The sequence below is a fragment of the Chanodichthys erythropterus genome, chromosome 5 (assembly GCF_024489055.1).
Source record: "Chanodichthys erythropterus isolate Z2021 chromosome 5, ASM2448905v1, whole genome shotgun sequence".
Taxonomy (NCBI): Eukaryota; Metazoa; Chordata; class Actinopteri; order Cypriniformes; family Xenocyprididae; genus Chanodichthys; species Chanodichthys erythropterus.
Window position 1 is genome coordinate 5,108,497 of NC_090225.1, and position 12,604 is coordinate 5,121,100.

The window sequence follows — 12,604 nt, forward strand, 5'->3', positions numbered from 1 at the left end:
TAAAGGTGACCTATTATGCTCCTTTCACAAGATGTAATATAAGTCTCTGGTGTCCCCGGAATGTGTCCGTGAAGTTTCAGCTCAAAATACCCCACAGATCTTTATTATAGCTTGTCAAATTTGTCCCTGTTTAGGTGTGAGCAAAAACACACAATTTTTGTGTGTGTCCCTTTAAATGCAAATGAGCTGCTGCTCCCCGCCCCCTTTCCAGAAGAGGGCGGAGCTTTAACAGCTCATGCCGGAGTCGACACTGATGGAGAGACTCAGGAAGAAGTTACAACTTTTAGAATGAAACTGGACGTTTCTGAATGGTTAGTGGATAAATTTATGTAGTTGCTGTGGAGTTGATTCATCTCATCGACTAGCATGTGCCGTCATGTTCATCTTTTGTGCAAATCCAGCATTGAATTGACCCTCATTTGTGAAGCAGTCTGGCATAAAATGACGGCAACAACATTCTACTACAACAACTCTTCCTCTTCTCTAAAGCAGCCCAACATGGCCCCGCCCCCTTTGTTACGTGTTCTCGGGGGTGGGGTTTATGTAAATTTTGGGGTTTGTGATGTCACCAACCCGGGAAGAAGCTTGTTGTAGTCCCTACCAGCCATTTGTTGTAGTCCTTAAAAAGTGATTCCTGTAAAGGAAAATATCTCCCTTTGCATTGAACTTTGAGCGTTGTAACTTTGCAGATTTTGTTTTTGCTCCAACAGCAACATTACACACGCAAACATTACATACAAAAGTGAAATCATAATCAAGGAGCACTTTAAGGTTAGGATTATGGTTTGGTTTAGGGTTTGTTGCTTGTAATTATGTACAATTTACTGTTTTTACTAAAGTAAGTATATTTTGTTAGTTTATGTTTACTAATGTAAATGGAACTTTATTGTAAAGAGTTACGGATATTTCTAAAAATAGTTAATCGTTCAGATGTATCTTGAACCTTGAGTCATCCTGTTTTGCTGAGTTTGGCAGATCATGGATCTGTGGAAACATTTTTTGATTTGTGTTGTCTTTTTTTCTTCCCTCCAGCATATGTTAATGAAGCAGCAGGATCGCATTGACGACCGAGTGAAAGACATCGAGGAGCAGCTGTATAAGTTGGAGTCTGACAAAGTACTGGTGGAGGTAAAGACACATTGATACGACATGAGCACACACACCTCTGTCTTACTCTGTCTCTCTGTCTGCATGTCTCTCCCCTCACCCTCTACTGCAGCTAATGAATATGTAAGAGGCTGGTTTTGGTATGACATGGCAGTGTCTGTGCTTAAACCGTATGTAGGCCTTTTCTTCCTGTCTGCAGTTTTATTTTTGTCTTTAAGGAAAATGTATTATACAAGTGTTGTACTACAAAATAATACTGTCAAGGAGAGGTCGGATCAAATTCCCCAGATTTCAGATTTGGATCTCCATTAGCTTCTACAATTCTACAACATAAAAATATGAAAATGACAATGAATATTCAAAATAAGTTAAAATTAAAGTCTAAGGAAGCTAATGCAATCAAATACATAAACACTTTTCGTTCAACATGTTTACATGAACCAGAATAAAATTTTCTGACAAAACAAGTAATTTATATTTTATTTAAAATGCCAAAACAAAAGTGAAAGATGCATGTGGAATGCTCTCACATTAAGCTACATAAAGAAAATTATTGAGAACAAAATCAAACTTTTTGTGAATGACTCATATCGAGTGACATAATGACTTGCACATTTTCACACAAATATTGCCAGTGTTGTTACTGTTAACTGAAACTATTAAAAATGGTTTTCGTTGATTGAAATAAAGCTAAAATAAAGTACAATATAAATATTACATGAAAAACCTAAACTTAAAAAAACGAAGTACTAAAATTACTAAAACTTAAATTTAAATAACAATAAATGAAAGTAAATACGAATATATAAAAAAAAAAACCTAATAAAAATGACAGCACATAACAAAAATGTTTAATCTTAAACTGATTTAAACACTATAATAACACTAAAAAATATTAATAAACACTAATACTATAATGGTATATTATTTACTATTAAAGTTGCTATATAACTGTATTGTTTAGTATATAAATAATACTAAAATGATACTGAATATGAATTTGGTAATTTTATGTTCATAAAGACAAATATATCAGCAAAATACAGTTTAATGGCCAGTAAAGTAAAAAGTTAATTTTGGACCCTGTATACAAGCTTTTCTAAAATTAAAAGGTGGTGTGTGGTTACAGATGATCTTGTGAAAGTATATCAAGATTTCAGAATATCATTTAGATGGCACAGATACATTTCAGTCTTTTGTGCATCTCATAGGCTATTAACCCTTCAAAGGTCTGTTTCGTAAGTTGCTCTACAAACCCTTTTACACCATCAGATGTACATTGTTGTTGTTTTCTACCTTTTTTATTTCGTCGGGAAGTAGAATTTCGCTCATTTTTGCTGTCGGTCAGCGGTTGACCTTTCAAAGCTCTATTAAGATTTACTTGGAAAATTCAGGTTCATTCATTAATCAACATTGTCTGAGATATTTCTCCTAAAAGTTGTCATGATAATTTTTACAGTACATGAATAATACAGAGCTGTTAAATCAATGTGGATAGTATAGCCCAGATCATTTGCTTTTGGGATAATATTAATGAAGTTTATATTAAAATAAATGCCTTTTGATTGCAGACTTTGGTGAAATCTGAGCACAGTCTGGCACATTGTGAAATGTCCTCTTCTGAAACTCTACAGCAGATGAGAATTTAATTGGGATTTTTCTCAGGATAAACATCTGAGAAGTGGAAAAACTTAAGTGCCCCTATTATGCTATTTTAATGGTTCCTTGTTTTGTTTTGGAGGTCTCCTACATTAGCTTTACATCCATCTAAGGTCAAAAAACATTGTCATAATATACATTGCAGCATCAGCTCTTTTCTCACAGTGTCTGAAACGGTTCGATAAAGGATTCAGTCTTTCTAAACCCCACTTTTTTGACAGCCTACTCTACTCCGATTGCCCAGTCTGTTGTGATTGGTCTACTGCTTACAGTGTGTGTCTGAAAGAAAACTGCTATTACCATATCTGAATTTCAGATATTCTTAGCATTTGTAAACACAGTGATACGAACAGTAATGATGGTGTCAGTTTAAAGGTGTCTTTTTAAAAGATGTAATATAAGTCTAAGGTGTCCCCTGAATGTGTCTGTGAAGTTTCAGCTCAAAATACCCTATACATTTTTTTTTTAATACATTTTTTTAATTGCCTATTTTGGGGCATCATTAAATATGCACCGATTCAGGTTGCGGCCCCTTTAAATCTCGTGCTCCTCTCCCCCGGAGCTCGCGCTTGCCTTAACCAGCATAAACAAAGTTCACACAGCTAATATAACCCTCAAAATGGATCTTTACAAAGTGTTCGTCATGCAGCATGTCTAATCACGCAAGTATGGTATTTATTTGGATGTTTACATTTGATTCTGAATGAGTTTGATAGTGCTCTGTGGCGGGCAAGTGATGTAACACTGAACACTGGTAACACTATCAACACTGACAATCGCAGCAAGCCTAGTGCCGGTTTTACGTTATCAATTCAAGCCTGAGTCCTCATCCTTTGGAAGTGCATGCAAAGTAGATTTGCTTTTGCAGCACAGAAAGAAGTGTCTTCTCAACATGTCGACAACACAGACCAAAATCTTCCAGGCTTCAGCTGCAACTACAGTGTTTGAGAGTCACAGTAGATGCTGTTTGCGGGCAGCCAAAAAAGACCATAGGCTGGCATTATGCAATTTGTTAGATACCTACGTAGGTTTGAGCATTAAGTAAGACTGGAATTTCTGACTACTCGTTTCAGCAGTTCAGAATCTGTTCTTTCTTTTGGGAGACAGTAACTCCATTTATCGTGCACTTTGATCTTTAAAACTTTGCAGACCGTTTACATTCATAAACAGCTAAATAATACACAACATGAAAGGTAGTCTCTGAAAAAGCATAAATAGGGGCAATTAATTTATTTTCCATTTAATTTCACTGCTGTCTATAAAACAAATTACAAAGATAAAGTCTGTGTTTTCTTTCCTACAGGGAGATTTTGGTTAAGGTTTTTACATTTAGGGAAATTATAGAAATTCAGTGTGCATCCTGTGTTTGTTATGCAGGATAAGGTACAGCAGCTGAAGGAGGAGGTGCGTGTGCAGTATCACAAAATGCACCAGCTCTTAGAAGATGACCTGGGGAGAACTCTGGAGGTGCTGGATAAAGCACACACCAAATACTGCCAGGAGAACTCAACCCAAACCCTCCAGCTCAATGCACGCCGTCAGGAGGCCAAGAAACTGCTCAGCTCTGTCCAAGTTGTGTTTGACAAGGCGGAGAATATTAACATCATGAAGGTGAGGTCGATTCACTTTTCCACCCTTCACAGATGCATTCATCTGGTCATCCTTAACGGCCTATGATATCCTAGTCCTGTGGGTGGGGACTTTTAATTCATAATTCTATTGTTTTCAATGTATGATTCCACGTCTAGCAAGTAAAAAACAGAATATTGCCTTAAATTAGTTTTTGATTATTAAACATTATGTCATGGTTTCTTGGAAGTCTTTCTGAAACCAGTTTCCTTCATATAAAGGCACTCTCTGTCTGACTGGGCAATAAGGCGGCTGTCTTGGGTTTCGGACATAGTGAATATTTCTTTAAGCACTCTCTCCTTTGACTTTTGCTAGAAATCCCCTTGCACTCAGCCACACGCTCTCATAAATACACAGTGTGAATGTGTCCATACCTGTGAGAAATGCTTCCCTGTCTGTGTGTGGTTGTTATCAGCATATCTGCACTTCCAGATTTTTCCATGTTTACAGACAAAGAGGCAGTCAAGCAGGAGCTTGTAGACTGCAGTAAGATTAATATTTTGCTCTGTTTTCTTTTGCTTTGTAGAACACAAAACCAGTGAAAATACTCATGGATAGGTATGTCCTTTATGAAACAAAGTATTGACATTAAAGTTTTTTTATTAAATATTTTTGAATATATATATAGTAATCTGGTGATATCAAATGGTCTTTTTACAGATCAACCTCATGTACAGGCAGTGTTCTGCCTCCTTACAAAGTGGGTCATCTTAATTCCAAAATATTCCTGTCTGAAGTCTCAAAAAAGGAAAAGAACTTGAGAAAAATACTGGAAGGTAAGTAGAAACGTACTCAGCGGCTCATTAAATGGTGTGTCGCACAACTTTTCTAGTTGGTTCATGGGTTCTGGTATAAAAAGTTTGCCAAACCCATAAGAAACCAACATCAATAAAAAAATTCTTGGAACGTGTTTACTAGATTATAAAAGATTTTTTTCATTATCTCTTATTCGTCATTGACCCTGGAATGCCTTCATCCTCAAAAATCTCAAAAACGTATAAAACATTGAAGAAATAAGGGGACGATTACACAACACTGTTTTCAACAAAAAACACAAAGCTTTTTATGCGTTTTGGACGTTCATTCACACGACAATGGCGTTTTGAGGGCCTGAAAATGCAAACTTTTAAAAATGAGATTCAAAGTTTTTGAAAACGATACCGTTATCGTCTTCATGTAAATAACAAAATGTGAATTTGTGAAAATGGTGACGTCATGCGTATTACAGGTTCCATCCATAGACGGTAAAAAAAGATGGACGACGCACCTTCACTCTCTTCCATTGTAGTAACTGAAGCTGCCAGTGTGCCAATAAGGCACTGACATCTTGAGTCCCGAGTCTGCGCATAATGAACTTGGAGCCCGAGTCTGCGCAGTAGTGAGTTTGAGCTGCAATATCAAGGTCCCACCCACACTCCTGCAGATTTGGTTAATACTGCAGTACAACTCATTATGTCGGTGTGAAATAAACAGTTCTGGAAATGTAGAAATTAAAGCTCCAATCTCCTCCCGAAGATCCAGAGAAAATGCTTCAGTGACGACTTCGCTCAGAGAAGCTGTCAATCTCAGCTGTCAATCATGACATCATAAAACATTGATGTTTTTATAGCATCAAATAACTAATAAAAAACAAACTTATTTAAAGAATGAACACTTTAACATCGGCATGATTAAAAACTGCCTAAAATGACAGAAACCATAATATTTGATGTGTAATTTCACTGTTTAGTTTGTCTCACACCCCATTACATTACATGGAAAGGGCGGGGTTTATGACCTACTGCATCCAGCCATCTAAGGACGATCGAGACGCTTTGGCTTCACTTTTCAGGACTCGCGTGGCACGCTTGGTTCCATCTATAGGCGCATAGTGTTTGTTTACAAAGTGACATCGCCATCTACTGGCCTGGCGGCATAACACAGCATTTTTAGTCGTTTTCGTGGATCCGTGTGAATGGGGATCGTTTTGACAACTTTGTTATCTGTACGAGAAAAACACAAAGAAAAAACATATCCATTTTTAGTATGTCGTTGTGTAAACGTACCCTAAGAAAAAATAAATATTGGTTTTGAGGACCTTTTTTAAATTTTTATATAATAAACAATTTTTGCTCTTGTTTTTTGTTGTCGTTACATGATATCCAAAGTAAAATCTGGGAGTTGATCCAACAGAGAACCACTAACTTGGCTTGCAAAAACATTTCTGTTCAACATATATATATATATATATATATTTTTCCTCAAATCAAACTCTTTATCTTCTGTCCCCTTGTTTCCAGCACCATTCAGTACTCCCTCACACTTCCTCCAGAGCATATCTGTCCACCCCTCCAGTGCGAATACCTCCGGGGGTGAGAAACGCAAACACTCCACGGCCTTCCCTGAAAGCAGCACCAGCCTGCTGGATTCCTCGTCAGGCCCCATGAGCAAACAGCAGTTCCTGGGTCAAGGTTCCAGCTCCACCGACGGGCCGACGTCACAGCCGCCCATGGCTCCCTGTAGCTCCACCCAGCACATTGTAGGCCTCAGCAGTAGCAGCAGCGCCCAATCGGTCCATCATTCCAGCTCTGTTTTTACTCCAGCTGACTACCCCAATCCCAGCTCATCCCAGCAGGCCATGCTGCCACAGTACGGTGGGCGTAAGATTCTCATGTGCACGATGGACAACTGCTACTGCTCTAGCGTCCCCTCCATATCGAACCACCGCGGCCATCCTCCCTACCCTCGCTCGGGATCTTTCCCTTGGACACAGGAGTACTCGCACCCCCTGCCCTCCACGGCCTCAATGTCCCAGCCCCTCCAAGGGCTCTCCATGCACGACTGGATCGACGCCTCACAGAGCCACAGGCACCCTGATTTCTATGGATTGTATGGGCAATCTTCCACTAAACCATACGTCACCAGTTAACCTTCCACTGCATCTCCGGTTTATCTCCGATAACTCAGATAATTTCCTTCATAGACATTTTTTCCCGCCTGACTTTCAAAATCAGGCTTGTTAACATCACAGTTAAAAGGAAAACAGCACTTTCTATCATGCAATGCAAGCCTCTCGGCTTCAAAACACCAATCTCTTCCAACTTAAGCATTAAAACCTTGTCTGTCCCTGAGTAAAATAATAAGGGAATCTTTCTTTGAGAAATGTGGAGGCGGGACCCAGCTGAGTTTTTAAAATTACAAACAGATTTTGGATAATTGCAGAGGGTTCTGACCCAGAGCAGATAATGATCACTTGTACATGGAGTTAGTTTTAACTCCTTTCACTTCCCCTCTTCCTGCCTTTAGGGCATCGGGAATCTGGTTGGTTGTGCTAAAGATTCCTTTTAACATTGCTATTAAACTTCTACAGTTCTATTATCGGTAGATGGGGAATATTGTTATTAAAAAAGAGGGATAGAGTCTGTTTATTATTTATCATTTCACCTCTACTGCACCTTGAGATTTTGGGCTTAAGTTTCTGCTGAACCGCTCCACAGGTAACCGCAATTATGGTTTGACGTGTTACTTACATTCCTTAGAGGCCAGAAGTTCTTGTTTTTTCTGTTATGTTTACAATTATGTATTAATATTTTTCATTAATTTTCGGTAGGCTGTAAAAGATCAGTACAAAAACTCAGTCCAGGTTCTTTGGAGGCTTCACTCAAAGAGGTTCCACCAAGCATGTCATGAGCTATTGCGTCTGAAGTACTTCTGGATTCTGCTTCCTGTCAGATAATGTTATTTCCTGCATTTAAGCAAATGTGAAGCATGTTCAGGATGATTGGTGCCTATACACACCTCTGAGTCTTATAACGGTGTAGATATACTTCCTGTTTTAGTCGGTGAAGCCCTGTGTGGTCACCGTGGAACACTGATTGTCATGAACATGCTGAAAATCTTCCTGTTTGTGATTGTAGGCATGCAGGAAAGCCTTTCTGTGCACTCAGAAATCCAAAAAGACTCAACTGAGTGAGACTAGAGAACAGTTGACTTTTTTTCCACATATTTTATACAAGAAAACTGGATGGACTGCATACATTTGGAAATCAAAATAAATGTGCTTCAAAAGAGTATTAAATGCTGGTTTAAACAGACGTGTGCGAAATCTCTTTTGTAATTTTGTAATGTAGTTTTCTTTTTGCTGGCTGAAGTCGTGGCTCAAAACTATGGAGCTTCTAATGCAGTGATTCGCAACCAAGGGGCCTCAGAAAGCTTCTAAGTGTGACCTTTTTACAAGATGTAAGTCTCAGGTGTCCCCAGAATGTGTCTGAAGTTTCAGCTCAAAATACCTCACAGATCATTTATTATACCATGTTGCAAATGCCCATTTTTGAGTGGAAGGAAAAACATGCTGTTTTCGTGCATGTGTCTTTAAATGCAAATGAGCTGCTGCTCCCCACCCACTTTACAGAAGAGGGCGGAGCCTACAGCTTGTGTCTCGGATACTCTGCCAAAAACGAACAAAACGTCTGTTTGGTTTTGATTATCATCTCTATCGCAGCTATGCTCACGTGACATTGCAGTTCTTCATCATCATGAAAGTTAATTATTTGCACGTGTTTAAATGGTTTAAACTTCTGATATATAGTTTTCTGAGCCCACACATGCGAAGCATGCGCACAGAAAGCTGGCTGTCAGACGGCGCTTTGAGTATTAAACTGATTTCTCTTACACGTTTTTTTGCTTTTTCCATCGTCAAATACACACAAGGTTATGTCAAAAACACAAAGTTCGCAAACACAGTCGGTTATGTCTGTGAACATAAACAGCAAGTAAAGAAATTGCATGTGTATATTAGATCTGTCTATTAAAGTGAAATCAGCATAATATACAGCACTTACAGCTACACTCTAAAAAATGCTGGGTTAAAAAAACCCAAGCTGGGTAAAATATGGACAAACCCAGCAGGTTGGGTTAAAAGGCACATATTATGCCCTCTTTCACATGATGTAATATAAGTCTCTGGTCTGGTCAAGCTTAAAATACCCCACAAATTTGCCCCTATTTGGGGGTGAGCAAAAACACGCCTTTTACTATATTACTATATTGCTGGCTAAAAAAATAAATCCAAAATTGGTTGAAAAAAATGGCTGGGTGAAAACAACCCAATCCCTGGTTTTGTCCATATTTAACCCAGCAGTTTTTAGAGTGTATATATGCTGTTAATATGAACCAAACAAAATGAAAACAGAAAATCACTCACTGCTCTTGTTTAAATGACTTGAATAAGAATACATTTGTTACTTGAATGCTGCTGCTTAACGCTCTGGTGAGGAGATAAAAATGGCGGACTGTGCTCACTCAGGGGAGGAGCTAAGCTAATAGGGCAGATTCTGTTGCCAGTTGGGGGCGGGGCTTCCAAAATCTGGAACCCCTTGTTTTGGAGAGACTTGTTTATGATTTAAGGGGAATTTTAAAAGGACTGGGTGGATTTACCATTATAGGATGGTTGTTTACACATACTGCTGACACATCTGTGTTCCTTTTAAAAGTGATTCTTGCATAATAGGTCCCCTTTAAAATAAGTTAAAACAACTAAAAATCAAGATATTTTTCTTTGAAGAACCAGAGTTACCACTGTCTTGAAAAACCTGGATATATGAGATAGCCTAATTTGAAAAATGTGATTTCTTTACCTGGAAACATTGTGTAAATGAACAATATTTTATAACACCATTGACATTTTTATACTGTATATTATATGAACATACGTTCAAGCTCTAAAATATTTTATCGGGTTGCAGATCTCTGCTCCCAACGAAAATCCCACAAATCAAGCATGACCCTGTTTGTCTTGGATCATTTGCCCCTAGACCTTGTTGTTGATTATCAAAACAGGTTTGGAGGTTATGTTTGAAGTGAAGTTAATCATTCGTGAGGAAGTTTAATCATTTGTTTACAAGATAGTAACAGCATTATGGGCAAGTCCGAAGCGAAAACTTGAGCGAAATATGTGGCTTCTGAAAAAGAAAAAAAAAGAAAGAAAGAAGCAAAGACCACTTTTAAATCATTTAAATATAGCAGCCTAAAGACTGATGCCAGACTTTCCAGCTCTTCCTTATGGGTCAATGGGGGCATCAGTCACATTTTTCCATTAAAGCATGGTGGGATGGGGGCGCAGGGCTGGCTGGAGTAGAAAGGGGATGGGGGAAGTAATCAGGCTTGAAGAGCAGCTCATCATTTATTTATAAAGTGTAATGTTCCAGCCCCTCTCCTCCCACAAACCCCATACATTCACTCTTACTGCGCTCTCAGACCAGCACAGTCAACAATTTGTGACCAATTAGAAATCTGACTAGACTCTCCCCTCTTTTTTCCTCCTGCTTGCTGTGGGTGGACACGCCATATGCTCGCGAGAGCTCCACAATGGGTTTGTTTTTCTGAGCTCTGCCGTCCCATGATGTTAATCACGCTGGCTGCTCATGCTGGCTCATTGCAGCCCGTGGGAGGACTGTAGCCTTCCGGAAGGATCGATTGCAAGACACAACAGAGGCTGCCTGGCTCAACTCCTCTATACATGTGATTACATACGGATGTATGTGAGGCCTGAAGTGAAAAGGAATATAAAAAGCACCTCAAACATGGGGATTGTGTGAAAATTTGAGGGTGTGGGCATGTTTGTACAATGGCTTCAAGGTCTTCTGTACCTTTTGAGCCCAGCACAGACCAGCTGTAGTCTAAAGCCTCTTGTTTTTCTGCAACAGTCACTTTTGCTTACTCTTCTTTTGCCATCAATTATTAAAACCTGCCCAGTTATTACGGGGAACAGTGTCCCACGATGAAGGCTTTGCTGGTGTTGATCACATTTGCACTTTCAGATTTGTTTTGCTACATGTTTAATGTAGTTTGAGAACTTGCAGATTAGAGAGCGGACACACTTAGAGAGGGCCTGATCACAAGAACGCAAATGTTCAGCATGAATATTCCGTCTAATTCTGGATTCTTGCAATTAGTCTGTTCTGGATTCAAACATGCTTAGCAAAATAGTTGGTTTGTTTGACTTCAGCTGTGGCTGGATTTAACCGATTGACAAGATTTGCTGATTGCATGCAGTGGGGGAGTTGAAAATGGAGACGTGAAGCGCTTTCTGCTTCCCGTAGTGATGCTTGCGCTGTGTTTGCGTACTTTATCACAGATTAAGTGGATTATTTGTCAAATACACAGACATTTACGATGTTTTCATGTAGCAACAGAAACACTTTTCATTCAATACTTTATCTGCTGCTTAATACAGAACCTGTATGTATGGCCCTGTTTATGCCTGGTATTAAGATGAATTTTGATCGGCTCACGAGTGGACGAGGGTGACACTCCTGTTTACACCTGGTATTTTAATCTGTCTCTTTTGTCCACTTTCAACCCTGTTCTGTCCTGATTTCTTCAAGGGAAGGGTATGGCTTTTTCAGATCTTTCAATTTAATGGACAGCATAAGCTTGTGCAATTTACATATGAACACGCCCGGAGATGACAGGAAAACCCGGAGAGCATCAGCTTTCGCTTCTGCTCTAACAGCCGCAAGACCGACCGTACGCTGTGGGTGCGTGTTAGAAATCAGGAATGGTGAGAGAACATTGTGTTTGGTACATTTTTCATCTTCCAACCAAAATTGGGTCTCCAGCCAACAAAGTTTAAATCTTATCTGGCTAGCACGCTTCCCATAATGTTTACGCATTAAGTCAGTAGGCGGTCTTTTGTGGCTGTTCGAACTAGAGTTGCAAAGGGGCGGAAAGTTTCCGGAAACTTTCCACGGGAACTTAACCTTGAATTTTGGAAATATTCCAATTCGGAAACTTAACAGGAATTTATGGGAATTAATTTGAAATTTATACAGATTTATAATATTTATATAAAATGTATCATATAAAAAAAATAAACATTTTGTTTGGTCATAACATGAAATAAAAGTTATTTATTTTTCGCATTCAATTCATTCTAATTTAGTAAATATGTAAATTAAATATATTTTTATTGCAGCAATTATGTGTTATTTATTTCAGTGTCACATGATCCTTCAGAAATCAGTCTAATTTTGCTGATTTGATATTTATTATCATTGTTGGAAACAGTTGTGTCAGCATGTTAGAATGATTTCTGAAGGATCATGCAACACTTAAGACTGGAGAAATGATGCTGAAAATTCAGCTTTGATCACAGGAATAAATTATATTTTTATGTATATCAATTATTATACCATTATTTTAAATTGTAGTTATGTTTCACAATATTACA

General features: G+C 38.6%; 1 protein-coding gene across 1 annotated transcript in view; it reads left to right on the forward strand.

The window, feature by feature from the left end:
- trim8a (tripartite motif containing 8a) overlaps positions 1 to 9,674 on the forward strand; it is a 29,338-nt gene extending 19,664 nt beyond the window's left edge. Inside the window, exons 2-6 of the mRNA XM_067385736.1 lie at positions 1,033 to 1,128; positions 4,144 to 4,377; positions 4,922 to 4,953; positions 5,056 to 5,171; positions 6,675 to 9,674. Coding sequence (XP_067241837.1) covers positions 1,033 to 1,128; positions 4,144 to 4,377; positions 4,922 to 4,953; positions 5,056 to 5,171; positions 6,675 to 7,303 — 1,107 coding nt within the window. The 3' untranslated portion in view covers positions 7,304 to 9,674. The remainder of the gene's footprint in view (positions 1 to 1,032; positions 1,129 to 4,143; positions 4,378 to 4,921; positions 4,954 to 5,055; positions 5,172 to 6,674) is intronic.
- The last annotated feature ends 2,930 nt before the right edge of the window (positions 9,675 to 12,604 follow it).